Source organism: Salmo salar, chromosome ssa14 (genome assembly GCF_905237065.1).
Source record: "Salmo salar chromosome ssa14, Ssal_v3.1, whole genome shotgun sequence".
In the NCBI taxonomy this organism is placed as follows: Eukaryota; Metazoa; Chordata; class Actinopteri; order Salmoniformes; family Salmonidae; genus Salmo; species Salmo salar.
The window spans coordinates 91,691,445-91,714,664 of NC_059455.1; the positions used below are offsets into that span (position 1 = coordinate 91,691,445).

A 23,220-nucleotide genomic window follows, 5' to 3' on the forward strand; every position below is an offset into this window, starting at 1 on the left:
GTGTGTGTGTGTGTGTGTGTGTGGTGGGGAGGGGTGTGTGTGTGTGTGTGGTGGGGAGGGGGTGTGTGTGTGTGTGTGGTGGGGAGGGGTGTGTGTGTGGGGTGTGTGTGGTGGGGGGTGTGTGTGTGTGTGTGGTGGGGAGGGTGTGTGTGTGGTGGGGAAGGTGTGTGCGGGATTAAAGGATAACTCCAGTCTGATAGGAGGAACTGTCTGTGTGTGTGTGTGATACCTGACCCACTGGCTTACCCCTGTTGGCTAATAGCGACATGCTAACTGTAAGAATGCTCTTTCTCTGCAGAATCTTCTCCAATCTGGATGTGATCACATTGTGCAGGTGTTCCCAGGTGTCCAAGGTAAGGCCCGCCCCTACAGGTATCATAACTACTCAATGTGATTTCAGTCAGTTGTCAAGGTTACATATTGTGCTCAACTTGCCCTACTGAAATCAAATCTTATGTCACATGCTTTGTAAACAACAGGTATAGACTAACTAAATGCTTACTCATGGCCCTTTCCAACAACGCAGATAGAAAAATAATAATTCAAGGAATAAATACACAATGAGTAATGAAAGCTTGGTTATATACACAGAGTACCAGTACCTAGGCAACAGGATAGATAATAGACAGTAACAGCAGTATACTGTAGGTAGGGGTAAAGGATAGATAATAGACAGTAACAGCAGTATACTGTAGGTAGGGGTAAAGGATAGATAATAGACAGTAACAGCAGTATACTGTAGGTAGGGGTAAAGGATAGATAATAGACAGTAACAGCAGTATACTGTAGGTAGGGGTAAAGGATAGATAATAGACAGTAGCAGCAGTATACTGTAGGTAGGGGTAAAGGATAGATAATAGACAGTAACAGCAGTATACTGTAGGTAGGGGTAAAGGATAGATAATAGACAGTAACAGCAGTATACTGTAGGTAGGGGTAAAGGATAGATAATAGACAGTAACAGCAGTATACTGTAGGTAGGGGTAAAGGATAGATAATAGACAGTAACAGCAGTATACTGTAGGTAGGGGTAAAGGATAGATAATAGACAGTAACAGCAGTATACTGTAGGTAGGGGTAAAGGATAGATAATAGACAGTAACAGCAGTATACTGTAGGTAGGGGTAAAGTGACTAGATAATAGACAGTAACAGCAGTATACTGTAGGTAGGGGTAAAGGATTGATAATAGACAGTAGCAGCAGTATACTGTAGGTAGGGGTAAAGGACAGATAATAGACAGTAACAGCAGTATACTGTAGGTAGGGGTAAAGGATAGATAATAGACAGTAGCAGCAGTATACTGTAGGTAGGGGTAAAGGATAGATAATAGACAGTAACAGCAGTATACTGTAGGTAGGGGTAAAGGATTGATAATAGACAGTAGCAGCAGTATACTGTAGGTAGGGGTAAAGGATAGATAATAGACAGTAACAGCAGTATACTGTAGGTAGGGGTAAAGGATAGATAATAGACAGTAACAGCAGTATACTGTAGGTAGGGGTAAAGGATAGATAATAGACAGTAACAGCAGTATACTGTAGGTAGGGGTAAAGGATTGATAATAGACAGTAACAGCAGTATACTGTAGGTAGGGGTAAAGGATAGATAATAGACAGTAACAGCAGTATACTGTAGGTAGGGGTAAAGGATAGATAATAGACAGTAACAGCAGTATACTGTAGGTAGGGGTAAAGGATAGATAATAGACAGTAACAGCAGTATACTGTAGGTAGGGGTAAAGGATAGATAATAGACAGTAGCAGCAGTATACTGTAGGTAGGGGTAAAGGATAGATAATAGACAGTAGCAGCAGTATACTGTAGGTAGGGGTAAAGGATAGATAATAGACAGTAACAGCAGTATACTGTAGGTAGGGGTAAAGGATAGATGATAGACAGTAACAGCAGTATACTGTAGGTAGGGGTAAAGGATAGATAATAGACAGTAACAGCAGTATACTGTAGGTAGGGGTAAAGGATAGATAATAGACAGTAACAGCAGTATACTGTAGGTAGGGGTAAAGGATAGATAATAGACAGTAACAGCAGTATACTGTAGGTAGGGGTAAAGGATAGATAATAGACAGTAACAGCAGTATACTGTAGGTAGGGGTAAAGGATAGATAATAGACAGTAACAGCAGTATACTGTAGGTAGGGGTAAAGGATAGATAATAGACAGTAACAGCAGTATACTGTAGGTAGGGGTAAAGGATAGATAATAGACAGTAACAGCAGTATACTGTAGGTAGGGGTAAAGGATAGATAATAGACAGTAGCAGCAGTATACTGTAGGTAGGGGTAAAGGACAGATAATAGACAGTAACAGCAGTATACTGTAGGTAGGGGTAAAGGATAGATAATAGACAGTAGCAGCAGTATACTGTAGGTAGGGGTAAAGGATTGATAATAGACAGTAACAGCAGTATACTGTAGGTAGGGGTAAAGGATAGATAATAGACAGTAGCAGCAGTATATGTGATGAGTCAAAATAGTTCAATACATATAGTACATATAGCTATTTGGTGAACTAGTTAGTAATATTATGGCTTGGGGGTGAATTAGTTAGTAATATTATGGCTTGAGGGTGAACTAGTTAGTAATATTATGGCTTGAGGGTGAACTAGTTAGTAATATTATGGCTTGGGGGTGAACTAGTTAGTAATATTATGGCTTGAGGGTGAACTAGTTAGTAATATTATGGCTTGAGGGTGAACTAGTTAGTAATATTATGGCTTGAGGGTGAACTAGTTAGTAATATTATGGCTTGAGGGTGAACTAGTTAGTAATATTATAGCTTGAGGGTGAACTAGTTAGTAATATTATGGCTTGGGGGTGAACTAATTAGTAATATTATGGCTTGGGGGTGAACTAGTTAGTAATATTATGGCTTGGGGGTGAACTAGTTAGTAATATTATGGCTTGGGGGTGAACTAGTTAGTAATATTATGGCTTGGGGGTGAACTAGTTAGTAATATTATGGCTTGGGGGTGAACTAGTTAGTAATATTATGGCTTGGGGGTGAACTAGTTAGTAATATTATGGCTTGGGGGTGAACTAGTTAGTAATATTATGGCTTGGGGGTGAACTAGTTAGTAATATTATGGCTTGGGGGTGAACTAGTTAGTAATATTATGGCTTGGGGGTGAACTAGTTAGTAATATTATGGCTTGGGGGTGAACTAGTTAGTAATATTATGGCTTGGGGGTGAACTAGTTAGTAATATTATGGCTTGGGGGTGAACTAGTTAGTAATATTATGGCTTGGGGGTGAACTAGTTAGTAATATTATAGCTTGGGGGTGAACTAGTTAGTAATATTATGGCTTGGGGGTAGAAGCTGTTCAGGGTCCTGTTGGTTCCACACTTGGTGCATTGGTACCGCTTGCTGTGCAGTAGCAGATAGAACAGTCTGTAACTTGGGTGGCTGGAGTCTTTGACTATTTTTAAGGCCTTCCTCTGACACCGTCTGGTATAGAGGTCCTGGATGGCAGGGAGCTCGGCTCCAGTAATGTACTGGGCCATCCGCACCATCCTCTGTAGCGCCTTGCGGTCGGATGCCAAGCAGTTGCCGTACCAAGTGGTGATGCAGCCAGTCAAGATGCTCTCAATGGTGCAGCTGTAGAACTTTTTGAGGATCTGAGGGTCCATGCCAAATCTTTTCAGCCTCCTAAACAGGTGTATGACTGACCACACCCATCACTCTCTCTTCCTCTCCCTCTTTCCATCACTCTCTCTCTCTCTGTCTTTCTTTCTCTCTTCTCAGGCGTGGAATGTCCTGGCCTTGGATGGTAGTAACTGGCAGAAGATTGATCTGTTCAACTTCCAGACAGACATAGAGGTGAGAGGTCAGGGTGAGGGGAGTTGATCCTACATATATACACATTCGTAGGTCACACCAGGCTCGCTCTAGCACACTCTCTCTCTGTTTTTCTCTTGATCTCTCTTGTCATGTTTTTTGTAAGTTGAATTGTACCATTAAAGACTGGTTAAAAGTGATCTCTCTCTCTCTCTGTCCAGGGTAGAGTAGTGGAGAACATCTCTAAGCGATGTGGAGGCTTCCTGAGGCAGCTGAGTTTGAGGGGATGTCTCAGTGTGGGAGATGCATCCATGAAGTGAGTCCTTCTCCATAGGGCCTCTTTCACTCTTAGTATAACTGATTCACTGTGATTTCATAGGGATGAAATGATTCACCGATGGGCTCATAGGGATGAAATGATTCACCGATGGGCTCATAGGGATGAAATGATTCACCGATGGGCTCATAGGGATGAAATTATTCACCGATGGGCTCATAGGGATGTAATGATTCACCGATGGGCTCATAGGGATGTAATGATTCACCGATGGGCTCATAGGGATGTAATGATTCACTGATGGGCAGCGGTCCCCGATTTCAAATGTTTAAATGAATTATAAGTGAAATATTCTGTCTGTAAACAATTGTTGGAAAAATTACTTGTGTCATGTACAAAGTAGATGTCCTAACAGACTTGCCAAAACTATAGTTTGTTAATTGCGGAGTGGTTGAAAAACGAGTTTTAATGACTCCAACCTAAGTGTATGTAAACTTCTGACTTCAACTGTACATACATACACACACACATACATACACACACACATACATACATACACACACACATACACACACATACACATACATACATACATACATACATACATACATACATACATACATACATACATACATACATACATACATACATACATACACCATAGACACACAGTACCTTCAGAAAGTATTCAGACCCCTTGACTTATTCCACATGTTGTTGTGTTACAGCCTGACAAAAAAAATCACCCTTCTACACATGATGACAAAATTAAGACATTTTTTGCAAATTTATTGAAAATTAAATATAAAAATATCTAATTTACATAAGTATTCACACACCTGAGTCAATACATGTTAGAATCACCTTTGGCAGCGATCACAGCTGTGAGTCTTTCTGGGTAAATCTCTAAGAGCTTTGCACACCTGGATTATACAATATTTGGACATTCTTTTTAAAATTCTTCAAGCTCGGTCAAGTTGGTTGTTGATCATTGCTAGACAGCCATTTAAGTCTTGCCATAGATTTAAGTCAAAACTCTAACTAGGCCACTCAGGAACATTCAATGTCATCTTGGTAAGCAACTCCAGTGTATATTTGGCCTTGTGTTTTAGGTTCAGGTGAATTTGTCTCCCAGTGTCTGTTGGAAAGCAGACTGAACCAGGTTTTCCTGTGCTTAACTCTATTCCGTTTATTTTTATCCTAAAAAAACTCCCTAGTGGTTGCTGATGACAAGCATACCCATAACATGATGCAGCCACCACCATGCTTGAAAATATGAAGAGTGGTACTCTGTGATGTGTCGTGTTTGATTTGCCCCAAACATAACACTTTGTGTTCAGGACATAGTTCATTTCTTTGTCACATTTAACACAGAATAAAACAATGAATAAAAGTCCAATGATGGTAGTATGTATTTTCAGATGCCTCGCGAAGCAACAGCTAGCTGCTCTCTATATCACCTCAGAAAGAGAAACACAGAACGGACAAGTAGATGCGCAATGGATTATGGTCATTGTAGTTAATTACCAAGTTTTATGCGCTAAACTATGTATAATATTGGCCTGTTGAAAACTACAACTCCCTACTACATCTCACAGTTCAGGCTGGATCTGATTTTACCTCTAGAGAAACTGTGCATTGAGCTCACAGGAAAAAAACGGAACAAAATGGAATTCTAATTTATTGAACCGACATTGGTTAATCGGTTAGCACTATTTTTGACTCAAGACATTTCAGCTTTTAATTTGTTTTATTAATTTGGGGGGTATTGTGTGTAGACCAGTGACACAAAATCTCTATTTTAATCTATTTTAAATTCAGTCTGTAACACAACAACGCATAATAAGTCAAGGGGTGTGAATACTTTCTGAAAGCACTGTACATCATTTACACACACACACACACACACACACACACACACACACACACACACACACACACACACACACACACGTCAGCTCAGACAGGTCCAGCTCAGACAGGTCCAGCTCAGACAGGTCCAGTTCAGACAGGTCCAGTTCAGACAGGTCCAGTTCAGACAGGTCCAGTTCAGACAGGTCCAGCTCAGACAGGTCCAGCTCAGACAGGCCCAGCTCAGACAGGCCCAGTTCAGGCAGGCCCAGTTTAGACAGATCCAGCTCAGACAGGCCCAGCTCAGACAGGCCCAGCTCAGACAGGTCCAGCTCAGACAGGTCCAGTTCAGACAGGTCCAGTTCAGACAGGTCCAGCTCAGACAGGTCCAGCTCAGACAGGTCCAGCTCAGACAGGTCCAGCTCAGACAGGCCCAGCTCAGACAGATCCAGTTCAGACAGGTCCAGCTCAGACAGGCCCAGCTCAGACAGATCCAGTTCAGGAGGCCCAGCTCAGACAGATCCAGCTCAGACAGGTCCAGCTCAGACAGGTCCAGCTCAGACAGGTCCAGCTCAGACAGATCCAGTTCAGGAGGCCCAGCTCAGACAGATCCAGCTCAGACAGGCCCAGCTCAGACAGGCCCAGCTCAGACAGATCCAGTTCAGGAGGCCCAGTTCATGAGCTCCATCAGCAGCAGGTTTGAATTTAGAATAGATAATGTATGTTTATGCAAAAGAAATGTTAGTATATAGTATAGCATCGATTCGTTCCCCCATTCAAACCGAATCGCACTGAATTGTTTCAAACAAAAACGAATCGATTCGTTCCCCCATTCAAACCGAATCGCACTGAATTGTTTCAAACAAAAACGAATCGATTCGTTCCCCTATTCAAACCGAATCGCACTGAATTGCTTCAAACTAAAACGTATGGTTCCTGTATCATATCGGACTCCATGTATCTAGATATGTATCCAATCCTCTTGAAAGCGAAAGATGCACATCCCTCGTGATTCAGTTACTTCTCCATGACTTTGGTATTTGTATACCTAATGATGACTCTTGTCACCTGTCAGGACATTTTCCCAGAACTGCCGAAACATTGAGGTGTTGAACCTGAACGGCTGCACTAAGATCACAGACAGCACCTGTCTCAGCCTCTCCAAGTTCTGCTGCAAACTCAAACAGCTGGACCTCACCTCCTGCGTGTCTGTTACCAACCACTCCCTCAAAGCTCTCAGGTGAGTGTGCCAAACAGTACTCTATTCCCTATGTAGTGCACTTACTTCTGGCCAAGGCTCAAGGGTTGCAGTTTTATTTTACGGTCCAGAAATTACAAGGTATTTGCTAGAAGGGTAGAATGGTAGTTACATATGTCATTTATTACTGTTTGTTTCTTTAGGATTCATTACAACAAACACAATTTATTACCCCTGTGCTTACCGTATCATTACCGGGTACAACAGATCCCCTGGTTACCGTATCATTACCGGGTACAGCAGATCCCCTGGTTACCGTATCATTACCGGGTACAACAGATCCCCCTGGTTACCGTATCATTACCGGGTACAACAGATCTCCGTGGTTACCGTATCATTACCGGGTACAGCAGATCCCCCTGGTAACCGTATCATTACCAGGTACAGCAGATCCCCCTGGTAACCGTATCATTACCGGGTACAACAGATCTCCGTGGTTACCGTATCATTACCGGGTACAACAGATCCCCCTGGTAACCGTATCATTACCGTATCATTACCGGGTACAACAGATCCCCCTGGTTACCGTATCATTACCGGGTACAACAGATCTCCGTGGTTACCGTATCATTACCGGGTACAACAGATCCCCTGGTTACCGTATCATTACCGGGTACAACAGATCACCCTGGTTACCGTATCATTACCGGGTACAACAGATCCCCTGGTTACCGTATCATTACCGGGTACAACAGATCACCCTGGTTACCGTATCATTACCGGGTACAACAGATCACCCTGGTTACCGTATCATTACCGGGTACAACAGATCCCCTGGTTACCGTATCATTACCGGGTACAACAGATCCCCTGGTTACCGTATCATTACCGGGTACAACAGATCACCCTGGTTACCGTATCATTACCGGGTACAACAGATCCCCTGGTTACCGTATCATTACCGGGTACAACAGATCCCCTGGTTACCGTATCATTACCGGGTACAACAGATCACCCTGGTTACCGTATCATTACCGGGTACAACAGATCCCCCTGGTTACCGTATCATTACCGGGTACAACAGATCCCCCTGGTTACCGTATCATTACCGGGTACAACAGATCCCCCTGGTAACCGTATCATTACCGGGTGCAACAGATCCCCCTGGTTACCGTATCATTACCGGGTACAACAGATCACCCTGGTTACCGTATCATTACCGTATCATTACCGGGTACAACAGATCTCCGTGGTTACCGTACCATTACCAGGTACAACAGATCCCCGTGGTTACTGTACCATTACCGGGGTACATTCCAATGGAAACAGTAATGTAACATACAGTGTAATACTTAGTAAGAAACCTGTGTGTCTGCTTAGTGACGGCTGTAGTATGTTGGAGATGTTGAACCTGTCGTGGTGTGACCAAATCACCAGAGATGGCATCGAGGCTCTGACCAGGGGCTGTAACAACCTACAAGCCCTGTTCCTACGTGGCTGCACACAGGTACAACACACACACACACACACACACACACACACACACACACACACACACACACACAGAAATAAACATGATTGTATTGATTGTCGGTGGTGATTGGTTTCTCTGTGTTGTTCTCTACAGTTGGAGGATGGAGCACTGAAACCCCTCCAGAAACACTGTCCTGAACTAACCACTATCAACATGCAGACCTGCTCAGTAAGACAGTGTGTGTGTGTGTGTGTGTGTGTAGGAGTAGGGATTGAAAGACAGAAAGTGTGTGTAATGTGTGTTATTTATAAGCCGGTGACGTGTGTGTGTGTTTACAGCAGATAACTGATGATGGCTTGGTCAGTCTGTGTCGGGGGTGCCACAAGCTGCAGGTCCTGTGTATCTCTGGCTGCAGTAACATTACAGACGCCTCTCTCACCGCTCTGGGGCTCAGCTGCCCCCGACTCAAGTAAGAAATGTCCCCCTTTCTTATTAACACGATGAGGCCCCACTGCTACCACACGATGAGGCCCCACTGATACCACACGATGAGGCCCCACTGATACCACACGATGAGGCCCCACTGATACCACACGATGAGGCCCCACTGATACCACACGATGAGGCCCCACTGATACCACACGATGAGGCCCCACTGCTACCACACGATGAGGCCCCACTGCTACCACACGATGAGGCCCCACTGCTACCACACGATGAGGCCCCACTGCTACCACACGATGAGGCCCCACTGCTACCACACGATGAGGCCCCACTGCTACCACACGATGAGGCCCCACTGATACCACACGATGAGGCCCCACTGATACCACACGATGAGGCCCCACCGATACCACACGATGAGGCCCCACTGATACCACACGATGAGGCCCCACTGATACCACACGATGAGGCCCCACTGATACCACACGATGAGGCCCCACTGATACCACACGCCATACCGTCCACATAACCAATGTGTTTGTATCAGGATCTTGGAAGCAGCACGATGTTCCCATGTTACAGACGCTGGGTTTACTGTACTGGCCAGGGTAAGTGCTTCTTTACTTGCTTCAGCGCTCTGTCTTCACTTGTGTTTCTTTTTGTCTTCAAATCTTTTCACATTTAAAGTCACTAATCAAAACCTAATGTTGAACTGATGTGATTTTGTTTCAACAGCATTGTCATGAGATGGAAAAAATGGATTTAGAAGAATGTGTTTTGGTAAGATTTCATGGGGTTCTTGTTTAATGCAGCTGTAGATTGAGGCCATCAGCATTTGATTGAGTCTGTCTGATTCTATGTACTGTATCTGGGTTTGATTGAGCCTGTCTGAATCTATGTACCCTATCTGGGTTTGATTGAGCCTGTCTAATTCTATGTACTGTATCTGGGTTTGATTGAGCCTGTCTGATTCTATGTACCCTATCTGTGTTTGATTGAGCCTGTCTGATACTATGTACCCTATCTGGGTTTGATTGAGCCTGTCTGATTCTATGTACCCTATCTGGGTTTGATTGAGCCTGTCTGATTCTATGTACTGTATCTGGGTTTGATTGAGCCTGTCTGATTCTATGTACTGTATCTGGGTTTGATTGAGCCTGTCTGATTCGATGTACTGTATCTGGGTTTGATTGAGTCTGTCTCCTCTCACAGGTGACTGACAACACTCTAGTCCAGCTCGCTATTCACTGCCCTCGCCTGCAAGCACTGGTACGTATTGGTGTGGGTGTGGGTGTACATTACAGTGTGTAATATAGTGTCTACCATCTATCCTCTCTCCACCAGTCTCTCTCCCACTGTGAGCTGATAACTGACGACGGTATCAGGGCGCTGAGCAGCAGTGTGTGTGGACAGGAGCGCCTCACGGTGGTGGAGTTGGATAACTGCCCTCTGATCACAGACGGGACTCTGGAGCACCTGAAGAACTGCCACCGTCTGGAGAGGATAGAACTCTACGACTGCCAGCAGGTCACCAGGGCCGGCATCAAACGCATACGGGTCAGTCATCACCATCACTACATCTCCCAAGCTGCATCACTATAGCTGTAATGTCAAAATGTCCTGCATGGCCTGGTGGGAATTGTAGTTTCCCGAAGCTGGATGTTGCTCCTATGGAAAGAATAGAATGACCCCCACACTGTTGTATTATACTCCTATAGAGTTTATTGCAGCGTTGCCGGTTGTCATATGAAATACATGGGATAAAATACAACAGTGGGAAATATCGTTGGGTGTGCATGCTACATTTGAAATGACTCCGACCTCTCCCTATAGGCCCATCTCCCAGAGATAAAGGTCCACGCCTACTTTGCCCCGGTGACGCCCCCTCCCTCGGTGCACGGCGGGGGCCATAGGCTGTGTCGCTGCTGCGTCATCCTCTGACAGTGGAGGGCCCGGGGGGGGCAGCTCTGTCTACAGGGCCTAATGCTGTGACCCCCCCCACCCAACAACAATAACTCACCGCCACGTGATGAGACTGACCCTGAACCCCATCACGACTACACCGCACCCTGAACCCCACCACGACTACACCGCACCCTGAACCCCACCGCGACTACACCGCACCCTGAACCCCACCACGACTACACCGCACCCTGAACCCCACCACGACTACACCGCACCCTGAACCCCACCACGACTACACAGCACCCTGAACCCCACCACGACTACACCACACCCTGAACCCCACCGCGACTACACCACACCCTGAACCCCACCACGACTACACCGCACCCTGAACCCCACCACGACTACACCGCACCCTGAACCCCACCACGACTACACCGCACCCTGAACCCAACCGCGACTACACCGCACCCTGAACCCCACCACGACTACACCGCACCCTGAACCCCACCGCGACTACACCACACCCTGAACCCCACCGCGACTACACCGCACCCTGAACCCCACCACGACTACACCGCACCCTGAACCCCACCACGACTACACCGCACCCTGAACCCCACCACGACTACACCGCACCCTGAACCCCACCACGACTACACCGCACCCTGAACCCCACCACGACTACACCACACCCTGAACCCCACCACGACTACACCGCACCCTGAACCAATAACCGCAAGGTCGTGTTCACTAGGCACTAAACGGGAGATTTTTGAAAATGGTTCTTCCCAAACTTTTTCCAATGATTAAACAAAATTGTTACATTTTATGTTTAAATGTTTTTCTACGGTCTGACACCCCCCCATCACTACTGATCTCTGATCAATACCCTGGACATGGACCCCCCCATCACTACTGATCTCTGATCAATACCCTGGACATGGACCCCCCCCATCACTACTGATCTCTGATCAATACCCTGGACATGGACCCCCCCCCCATCACTACTGATCTCTGATCAATACCCTGGACATGGACCCCCCCATGACTACTGATCTCTGATCAATACCCTGGACATGGACCCCCCCATCACTACTGATCTCTGATCAATACCCTGGACATGGACCCCCCATCACTACTGATCTCTGATCAATACCCTGGACATGGACCCCCCCATCACTACTGATCTCTGATCAATACCCTGGACATGGACCCCCCCATCACTACTGGTCTCTGATCAATACCCTGGACATGGACCCCCATCACTACTGATCTCTGATCAATACAGACTGATTGATCACTACTGATAAATGATCAATTGGACTCTGAGGTTCCTACTCAGGGGAGGAGGGGTGGGGTCTTCTCTCTCTGACAGAACTCTGAGTCGGCCATCACTCACCTCCCAGACCCCTCCTCTCAAACTACCTTCACCTTCCAGACCCCTCCTCTCAAACTACCTTCACCTTCCAGACCCCTCCTCTCAAACTACCTTCACCTTCCAGACCCCTCCTCTCAAACTATCTTCACCTCCCAGACCCCTCCTCTCAAACTACCTTCACCTCCCAGACCCCTCCTCTCAAACTACCTTCACCTTCCAGACCCCTCCTCTCAAACTACCTTCACCTTCCAGACCCCTCCTCTCAAACTACCTTCACCTCCCAGACCCCTCCTCTCAAACTACCTTCACCTTCCAGACCCCTCCTCTCAAACTACCTTCACCTTCCAGACCCCTCCTCTCAAACTACCTTCACCTTCCAGACCCCTCCTCTCAAACTACCTTCACCTTCCAGACCCCTCCTCTCAAACTACCTTCACCTTCCAGACCCCTCCTCTCAAACTACCTTCACCTTCCAGACCCCTCCTCTCAAACTACCTTCACCTTCCAGACCCCTCCTCTCAAACTACCTTCACCTTCCAGACCCCTCTTCTCCAAAACTACCTTCACCTCCCAGACCCCTCCTCTCAAACTACCTTCACCTTCCAGACCCCTCCTCTCAAACTACCTTCACCTCCCAGACCCCTCCTCTCAAACTACCTTCACCTTCCAGACCCCTCCTCTCAAACTACCTTCACCTTCCAGACCCCTCCTCTCAAACTACCTTCACCTCCCAGACCCCTCCTCTCAAACTACCTTCACCTTCCAGACCCCTCCTCTCAAACTACCTTCACCTTCCAGACCCCTCCTCTCAAACTACCTTCACCTTCCAGACCCCTCCTCTCAAACTACCTTCACCTTCCAGACCCCTCCTCTCAAACTACCTTCACCTTCCAGACCCCTCCTCTCAAACTACCTTCACCTTCCAGACCCCTCCTCTCAAACTACCTTCACCTTCCAGACCCCTCCTCTCAAACTACCTTCACCTTCCAGACCCCTCTTCTCCAAAACTACCTTCACCTCCCAGACCCCTCCTCTCAAACTACCTTCACCTTCCAGACCCCTCCTCTCAAACTACCTTCACCTCCCAGACCCCTCCTCTCAAACTACCTTCACCTCCCAGACCCCTCCTCTCAAACTACCTTCACCTCCCAGACCCCTCCTCTCAAACTACCTTCACCTCCCAGACCCCTCCTCTCAAACTACCTTCACCTTCCAGACCCCTCCTCTCAAACTACCTTCACCTTCCAGACCCCTCCTCTCAAACTACCTTCACCTTCCAGACCCCTCTTCTCCAAAACTACCCTGCCTTTCCAGACCCCTCCTCTCTAATACTTGGACTAGTGGATGAGGGGGGATGATCCTAAAGAGGCAGAGGACTAAAACCCACAAAATGTTGGACAGTGTTATTCAGGATGGTGGAATGGTACAGAACGTGCACATAGAAGTATGTTGTGTAGAAGAGACGTGATGAGGAGCGTTGGTAATCGTGTCAGCTCCATATGCTACGTTTCTATCTGCAAGGTTTCCAGTCTTGCCCTTCTAACCACACCCCCTGGACAACGCATCACTCTGGGTGGAACTTCATCTTAACCAATCACATGCCACCTCTGTGTCACCATGCTGCGAGTCAACCTGCTGCAACCAATCGACACGCACAGCTCTGTGGATCTGAAAAGGGGATTCTGGGAAGTGTAGTGATTCTGGGTGCGAGCAGAGAGGATGCTGGGATAGCCCTGACTCACGGCGATGTAGGGGACACCACTAAACCCCGCCCATCCAGAGGCAAACAGAAAACCAGAACAAAGTACAAAGCTGAACATTTTGACGTTTTTGTTGTGCACCTGAGAACCTGCCTGTTTGAGACTGTGTTTTTGTTTGTAAGAGAGTTTACAATGAGGCAACTCGCCCTCGGATTGGAGTTGACCAGTAACAAATGATTATTTTCCCTCTTTTTCAGTGCTTATTGTTATTGTCCATGCTTATCTATCCAGAGGGAGAGCAGATCTGTGTGCATCTCTCCTTTTGAAAATAATGAAAACAAACTGTTACTGTTGGACAGAAATGGACCGTCTCTGTCAGAAAATAGCATCCAATGACATCACTGGAACGTGTACTCTGGGCCTTCTGTGTGGCTGTGGAACACACAGGCCTGGTTCCAAACTGACCACTAGCCCCTTGACCACTAAGCATCTCCTGACTCACCCTCAATCAAATGAAACGGAGAGGTTTGAGCCTAAGCGATGATCATGTGTCTTTAGATTTTAAAAAATAAAATAAAATCTGGAGCAGTGGATTCAAGCAACATGGCAGATACTTCACACAGTCTACCAGATAACTTCACACAGTCTACCAGATAACTTCACACAGTCTACCAGATAACTTCACACAGTCTACCAGATGGAGATTGAGGTCAAGCTATAGACCCGCTATGTTACTGTTACCTACCATGTAATCTCTTGTGGACAGATGTGCATAACAGAACTGGTATTGTAGCATCTGTCAGCAGACTGTGGGTTGCGCCGACTAGCGATGAAATTTGTTCTGGTGCGCAGATCTTTCATCACTGGTAATTTGGACAAATCACGATTTCGCAGGCGTCTTTTCGAATTTCGGAAGAGTAAGGGGACATTTGGCCCATACACCTCTCCTGTAACCTGGATCTCCTAGTTCTAGTATATTCTCTAACACGTCTGCCCCCAGAACTTAATTAAGCATCTAACGCAATTGCACAGGATTTTTCACTCTGGGTGTCCGAGATGACCTACCATGTGTTTTCAGATGTTCCGGGGCTAAGGGAAGGGGGTCAGGGCTAGGGGCCAGTCCAGGGTTTGGGACAAGGCCTGTCCGTGTTTAGTCTCAGACAGACAGAAGCGTGTAGTATATAATATGGGTGTTTGACTCGGATGCGTCTGGTTCCAGGTCAATAAGCTGACTGACCTCTAGGGTTGGGGGGGTCAGTTCTTTATTAATTCAGTCTTTGAAATGGAATTGATCCCAACCCTGCTGACCTCACTGTGTGGCAGTGATACTAACGCCTCTCTTTCACAGCTGATCTAACAGGAGCTTTATGTTGAAAATGAATAAATATAACATAAATAAATCAAAGTAACTGATTAGTAAACGTGCTCTGACTGGCTCTACAGTGGAATTTGTTGAAATAAATGTTCTGAGTAGCGCTTACTCTGATTCTCACTGTCTGTGTGGTGTGTGGGTGTGTGTGTGATAGCAATGTAATCTTCATCCTGACCAGCAGATGTCGCTGAAGTGCCATATAAAATCTGAGAGGCACACCCAAATCTGGATCCGTCATCAATATTTTATATCTTCATGTTCAGGTCCTTTTACATTCAGAAAATATAGTGAAATACAACTATTATGATTATCCTCATCCAGGCTGCAGTAAGATTTCCAACTTCAATAGATTCCTTTTTAAAAGAGGGTATGGTTTAATATCCTTTACCAACAAGCGGCAAAATGATCAACTGCATAATTATTACTTTAGGGGTAGACCTACCACAATCTGATCAGTTCTAGGTAATAGCCCTTAGCAGCAGTGATATTACTGCAGTTTCCATATTCATGTATAAAGCATGGATGGATGGGTTGTTATTTAGCTTGGCCTGGCATGGAAAATATTCTACTTTCCTTCTCAAATAAGATTAACTATTAAACTTTTATGAAGCAGGGTCTTATTTTGGGGTTCTGTCCCATTTTTTCTGTTCATTCGTGACGTTTTCTCGTTTATGAATAAGAAACGGACTGGGGATTTTCTTTCAGGCTGTGCACAGTGCCCGGAAAAACCATGGTTGCCATGTTGGAGAAAAATACATTTTTATGGATTCGTGGGGGGGGTCTAGTTATCCATGTGGGTGAATTTGATGGACAGGAGATGTATTAAATTTTTTTAAACCTTTATTGGTCATTGAGACCAGGGACTCTTCTACAAGGGAGCCCTGCATATTAACACACTTTACAAATCCAACATAATACAAATATACAAGATTACAAACACACTCGAGTGAAACAATCACATACCTCAGTAAAGATGGGTCCCACATTATTCATTTGAACTGCCCGCGAGGCACCAGTACATCTAGATAGAGGTAAATCTGTAGATTGATCCATACATGGGATGTAAATAAACTGCCATCTGTATGTTTTTAAGGTTGGATGTATTCAATAAAAGGTAGAAACAGAGAAGGGGCTGTAAGGGGAAAGAATGGCTTGGACGGTTTAACTTAAATGGCCTCTGGTAACAACTCAAATCTGCACGATAGTTCCAGTGGATGTACTGTGTGTATGTGCATGCATGTGTGACTTTGGGTTTGAACACGACTCAAGTCTCTTGCGCATCACAAGCCCGCTGAGCTAAAGCCTAGGGAAATAAAACCTAATGCTGATCTGATGTTCAAATGTAATTTCAATAAATGTAATATGCCTTTTTGGTCTTGGAAAAATATATTGAATAATATTGAATGAGCTTACAAGTTATCAAAAAACAATGACCTACTATTCCATTGATAGTGTTTTTGCTCTCATAGATATTAGGCTACAACAAACATTTACATTTTACTTCAGTCCTTGACCACTACACAATACTACATATGTAAGGTAGCTACTGCATTAGTCCGGGTAATGGACTAAAGGAGCCTAACGTTACTCTTTAGTCCAAGGACCTTACATGTTCTGTTTACAGGGTGAATTGGCTCTGGAAGCCAAAACAGCCAAATACTCCCATCTAAATGAGAATCGATTCTCAATTCGGGCTGGTTCTAGAAACATAAATCCCTCTACTTTCAAATCACATCAAAATAATTTCACAAATGCAAAATACATTTCAAATGGCTCATTCATCAGTCCTCTTCTCCCCTGTAACTATTCCCCAGGTAATTGATGTAAATAGAATATGTTCTCAGTGAACTTACCTGGTTAAATAAAATGAGTAAATACACACTTCCTGTACACGGTTTTAACACAGGTGGAGCCGACACTATTTTTCAGGGACAAGTTTGTGGCGTCTGTCTTCCACTTACCCACAGGTGTTCGGCGACAGACGGCAACAGTAATTAGCACAGGTAGTCCACTCTGTCTTCTGTCTGTTGTCCGTAAACAAGTGCAGTAACATGGAAATATGGCAGTGTGGGAACCATAACCCTATAAAGGTTGTGTATCAATTTTAACCTTTTTTTTCTCCTTTTAAATGATTTCCCATTGAGATGAAAGATCAGGTCCTTTGTGCTTCTAAAACCGTACCGCAAGCGATGCGTTTTAATGTTCAGACCAAGTGTCGCTTCTCTTAACAAAACTCCCCCATACAGAAGACGCTTTCGTCCAATGACCTTTGTGTGTGTGTAATGGAACAGAGAGTCATGATCAAGGGCTAGGGGCTGCATGTGCACATTTTCCAGATTGTACCTTTTTTAAAGTATGACCTTTTAAATGTAATTTCTGGGGAACATATGCGAAAACAGCTTGAAATAGGGGCGAGGGGAGATTGAAATGTTAATCAATTTCATGCAACATTTAGAAGACACAGGAAGCTGCTGAGGGGAGGACAGCTCATAATAATGGCTGAGATGGAATGGTATAAAACACATGGAAACCATGTGTTTTGAGTTCGATATCATTCTGTTTGAGCTATTACTGTGAGCCGGTCCTCCCCAATTAAGGTGCCACCAACCTCCTGTGGTAGACAAATTAAATGCACAGTAGTTGTGGGTATTTTTTTTGGTGTGTGTCTTTAGAAAGAATTCTAAGTTAACACTCCCTGTTTTGTAGTCTCCTTAATGCTAGATAGTTAAACAAATGAAAACAACTGGCAACCGTGCGAAGGACCCCATCCGCGTTCGTCAGACTGCTGGTTTGCGCGGCAGGCCTACCAGTAAACCGCAGTCACCGGCTGGGCGCATGTTTTCAGCGGGGGAGGGTTTAGCTACACAGCTGTAGTAGGGGCGATTATTCCCGGATTAAAAGTAGCCAGCAAGAACCGCGGGAGAGAAAGCAGAGTTTTGGCGCAACTTTAGTGTTTGACAAGAGAGAGAGAGACTATCATATAATGGAATATAAAACCGAAACGAAACAAGGTGTCAGGCCTGTGGCCAACTAGCTAACGTTGCTTCCTTCAGCTTGTTAGCTATTAGCTAGTTGTTCCCAGTGATGTGTTTAGCTAGCTAACGCTACATTCGTTAGCTTAGCCAGTTAGCTTCCTTGTGTTGTTGTGGGTCAATAAATACATGGGACCTGGTTGGTTTTACCGCACATTTTTTTGTAATTTTTCACAAACTTTTGTAAAGTTACTGCTTGTTACAGTAGCTATCAGAGAGCAACATTCTCTGTTATCCTCTGAAATCAAAGTCGAGCCAGTGTGTGTGTTTTTTAGACAAAGTGATTGGGCTTGCCAAGCTAATTTGAAAGGCGTTTTGTTTTATTGCCAACTGTCCTCGGCTCAGAATTAACACCTGACCGGAGTGAACCTTTTTTTCCTCCATCCAAACCCTGCAAACCAACCAACCGGTACCGTTATTCTGTCCGGTCCCGGTGCTGACCGCACAGCACCGCCTGCTCAATGGAGGAGCATGACAACATGGAGTATTTATATCAGCAGGTTCTGCAGAAAGACGTTACCCGCAGGCTGCAGGTCGGGCAGGATTTAATAGACTACCTGAACGACCCGCAGAGGTCCTCCGATGTGGAACAAGACAAACCCCGACTGGATAAAACCATAGATGAGCTGACGGGATGGGTCAACTCCAGCAACTACAAGGTGAGACCGCAGCGATGGACACAGCAGACTGTGGTCCCTTGATAAAACCCCCTATCCGGCTTTTGGACCCTGTTTGACTAACGTAGTTCTTTTTTGATTATATATGGGGGGTTTTTCTGATAGGATGTAGCTAGTTTGCTAGCCAGGGATGTTTATTCTCAGTGTTGGGGACATTTTAGTTAACTAGCCAGGAAGAAAGGAGAAGCTAATCAGGAATAACGAGCTGTCACCACCAGACTGTGTTATTCTGTGAAGCTGGGCGGACTCGTTGTAATCTCATTAAAACGGAGATAATCTGATTCAAACAGATAGCCCACTAATCTACCAGTAATTTGGTCTAAAATGTAGCGTTTTCTTTGAGTAGTGGGACACTTTATTGAATGGGAAAGGGCTTAATAATACCATGCGTTAGGTAGCTCTGCTGTCCAGACACGATTGATCAGACGGTTAGCTAGAAGAAGAAAAAAAACGGCGAATAATCTTGAATTAAAACGTTTAATACAAGTAATACGTTATATTGTGACTCTTAATGTAATGAATGTACTGGGATTGAGTTGGATATCATTCAGTTTGATGTGTTTTTTGTTGCCCTGTCGGCTAGTGGTAGTAGGAGGACCCCATTGTTAGAGCGCCTAGAGGATGGGGGAGGGGTGGGGGGCCTGCAGTGTTTGGCGTGTGTTTATAATGTCATATCTGTTGGAAAATGCTGGAATGTGGCCTTTGTTTTCTTTGCTAAATGTATCTCCTCATAGTTCAGACATAACTGTCTGGGTTTATACTCCATGGAATGAATCCTTGCATCAGACACCGAAGGTGATGCTGGTTACGTCCACATTACAACTAATACAGAACAAAAATTTAAACGCAACATGCTAAAATGTCAGATTTGACTGAGTTACAGTTCATAGAAGGAAATCAGTACATTTTAAAATAAATAAATTAGGCCCTGATATATGGATTTCACATGACTGGGAATACAGATATGCGTCTGTTGGTCACATACCTTACTGTTTTGGGTTTGGTGTTTTTAAGTAGGGATGTGGATCAGAACACCAGTCAGTATCTGGTGTGAACACCATTTTCCTCATGCAGCGTGACACATCTCCTTCACATAGAGTTGATCAGGCTGTTGATTGTAGCCTGCTGTGGAATGTTGTCCCACTCCTCTTCAATGGGTGTGTGAATTTGCTTGATATCGGTGAGAACTGGGACACGCTGTTGAACACGTCGATCCAGAGCATCCCAAACATGCTCAATGGGTGACATGTCTGAGTATGCAGGCCATGGAAGAACGTGGACATTTTCAGCTTCCAGGAATTGTGTACAGATCCTTGCGACATGGGGCCGTGCATTATCATGCTGAAACATGGGGTGATGGCGGCAGGTGAATGGCACGACAATGGGCTTCAGGATCTCGTCACAGTGTCTCTGTGCATTGAAATTTCCATAGACAAAATGCAATTGTGTTCGTTGTGTGTAGCTTATGTCTGCCCATACCATAACCCCACTGTCGTCATGGGGCACTCTGTTCACAATGTTGACATCAGCAAACCGCTCGCTCACTGGACGCCATACACGGTCTGCGGTTGTGAGGCCGGTTGGACGTACTGCCAAATTCTCTAAAATGACATTGGAGGTGGCTTATGGTAGAGAAATTAACATTCAATTATCTGGCAACAGTTCTGGTGGACATTCCTGCAGTCAGCATGCCATTTGCACGCTCCCTAAACTTGAGACATCTGTGGCATTGTGTTGTGCGACCAAACTGCACATTTTAGTGGCCTTTTATTGTATCCAGCACAAGGTGCACCTGTGTATTGATATTGCTTTTTAATCAGCTTTTTGATATGCCACACCTGTCAGGTGGATGGATTATCTTGGCAAAGGAGAAATGCTCACTAACAGCGATATAAACTAATTTGTACCCAAACTTTGAGAGAAATGCATTCTGCAAATGGATACTTTTTTTTATTTCAAATCAAAACATGCGACCAACACTTTACATGTTGCGTTTACATTTTTTGTGTGGTGTATTTTTAAAGATGTTTCGTTTACCTTCCCTAGTATAACCAACAGTGTTTAAGCCTATGGAAAAAAAGTCTCAGGCTGCACCAGGGCTGCAATGGAGTAAAGGTCACAGGACTTTCCAGAAGATCTAGTGAAATAAAACTATAATCAAGCTCTAACAGTATCCTATTATTTCCCTGAGGGTGATAGGTTCTATTACAGGGAACAATAAGAGAATGACAGTTTGACAGAAACACAGATGTGGAAACAGGATAATGCTGTAATTACATTGGCCAGGGTGGGATTTTGAGCCTAGTCCAATTACAACTGAAGTCCGTATCCCCTAGCGAGTTCCTTACATAGTACTGATCTGGGGCCCGGATTCACAAAGATTCTCAAAAGTACTGATTTTAAGATCCGATCCAGTCTGTCCTTTTTTATTAATTTTATTCTTCATGATTTGAAATGTTTTTACTTTGCTCTCCAAATTTATAGCTCCTAATTGTTCTAGAGGAGAGAAGGGGAGGCGTCGGCTTCTGTGAAGATGCCGAGTCATCCCAGATGAGAGAGGAGGGAGGGGAAGTGAGAGAGAAGAGCGAGAGAGATGGATGGAGGGAGGAGAGGGGGAGAGATTACTGGATGCAGAGTGACCAGGAGAGCTGTGTCCAGACTGAGATTGACTCACTCAGTGAGCTGTGTACAGACTGAGATTGACTCACTCGGTGAGCTGTGTACAGACTGAGATTGACTCACTCGGTGAGCTGTGTCCAGACTGAGATTGACTCACTCGGTGAGCTGTGTACAGACTGAGGCTGGTAATGCTGCTGGTGCCTTTTAAAGAGTACCACAGTATGAGTCATAATACCCATAAAACCTAGTGGGTAAAACAAGGAAATGGTTCCAATTTGTTTTTCCACCATTTATTTTTCCCATAGGGGATTTTAGATACACTTCGAATAAGGGCTGTGTTTCGTGTAGGCTTTACCCTGGTGTGACGTTTTGATAATTATAAATCTCTCTAGAACAAGGTGACTTTTTTATAAATATATTTGCTATATTTACCCCCCACAAATGAAATGTGACCGACTTCCTTGATTCAGTCTTATGTAGCAACATTTTTTATTTTGTATTTTTTACATTGGATAAAAGCATAGAGACAGAGCTACAAAATGGTATATCATACACTGCATTTGAGGAACAATGGGAAAATAATTCTCCATTGAAAGTTGCTAAACTTGTAACCCCACTTTTGAGAAAATGGCCCTTGAATGTTTTGGTACACCTACTGGAGAGCACTTCTTTGTCACCACCCATTCAGCATTGTTCACACCCTCTTAAGCTTCAGCCCCACCCATTTCATTAAGGATTCACATGTGAGGTCATGTGCTAAACAGAGTGAGTAGTGTAGTAAAGATGAAGACTAATAGGTAACAGTAGTAGCCTACAGCAAGGAACAACCAGGTAAACAACCAGGTAAACAACCAGGTAAACAACCAGGTAAACAAAGTGGTCACATATAACATTTTTTTATTTTTTTATATTAGATGACACTTGTATAAATTGATGGGTCACGTGAAAGAAATGCTATAACCCCCAGCCACATCTTGCTAAATGGACGGGTCTCCACAGAAGGTGTAAACAATACAGCCAGATGGTTACTTACATAGTAGCAATATCAGAAATTATGTCAATATAAATAACAAGTGTCAATGCCAGTAGAGAAAGAACTACAGAATATACAGTATGTACAATAACAATAACCATATCAGTGAGAGATGTGGTAGTTATACAGTATGTACAATAACAATATCAATATCCATATCAGTGAGAGATGTGGTAGTTATACAGTATGTACAATAACAATATCAATATCCATATCAGTGAGAGATGTGGTAGTTATACAGTATGTACAATAACAATATCAATATCCATATCAGTGAGAGATGTGGTAGTTATACAGTATGTACAATAACAATATCAATATCCATATCAGTGAGAGATGTGGTAGTTATACAGTATGTACAATAACAATATCAATATCCATATCAGTGATAGATGAGGTAGTTATATGCATACAATCAGGGGTAAAGTGGCTGAGCAGCAGGATAAAATAATTAATAATA

At 44.5% G+C, this 23,220-nt stretch overlaps 2 protein-coding genes across 42 annotated transcripts in view; both read left to right on the forward strand.

Moving 5' to 3' along the window:
* LOC106570633 (F-box/LRR-repeat protein 2) overlaps positions 1–15,513 on the forward strand; it is a 44,323-nt gene extending 28,810 nt beyond the window's left edge. The window contains exons 3-14 of one of the 2 annotated variants that reach the window (XM_045694963.1): positions 299–353; positions 3,765–3,839; positions 4,019–4,113; positions 7,001–7,165; positions 8,504–8,630; positions 8,751–8,825; positions 8,939–9,066; positions 9,589–9,649; positions 9,777–9,821; positions 10,254–10,310; positions 10,386–10,598; positions 10,875–15,513. In XM_045694963.1, coding sequence (XP_045550919.1) covers positions 299–353; positions 3,765–3,839; positions 4,019–4,113; positions 7,001–7,165; positions 8,504–8,630; positions 8,751–8,825; positions 8,939–9,066; positions 9,589–9,649; positions 9,777–9,821; positions 10,254–10,310; positions 10,386–10,598; positions 10,875–10,982 — 1,204 coding nt within the window. In that variant the 3' untranslated portion in view covers positions 10,983–15,513. Of the gene's footprint in view, positions 1–298; positions 354–3,764; positions 3,840–4,018; positions 4,114–7,000; positions 7,166–8,503; positions 8,631–8,750; positions 8,826–8,935; positions 9,067–9,588; positions 9,650–9,776; positions 9,822–10,253; positions 10,311–10,385; positions 10,599–10,874 lie in introns of both variants that reach the window. The other variant, XM_045694962.1, reaches the window with a different exon arrangement.
* A 2,584-nt stretch (positions 15,514–18,097) lies between these two features.
* The window catches only part of LOC106592465 (CLIP-associating protein 2), a 132,009-nt gene continuing 126,886 nt past the window's right edge, over positions 18,098–23,220 (forward strand). For 8 of the 40 annotated variants that reach the window (XM_045694964.1, XM_045694970.1, XM_045694972.1 and 5 more), the window contains exon 1: positions 18,099–19,090. In XM_045694964.1, the coding sequence (XP_045550920.1) occupies positions 18,893–19,090 (198 nt within the window). In that variant the 5' untranslated portion in view covers positions 18,099–18,892. Of the gene's footprint in view, positions 19,091–23,220 lie in introns of all 40 variants that reach the window. The other 32 variants (XM_045694974.1, XM_045694979.1, XM_045694981.1 and 29 more) reach the window with 12 other exon arrangements.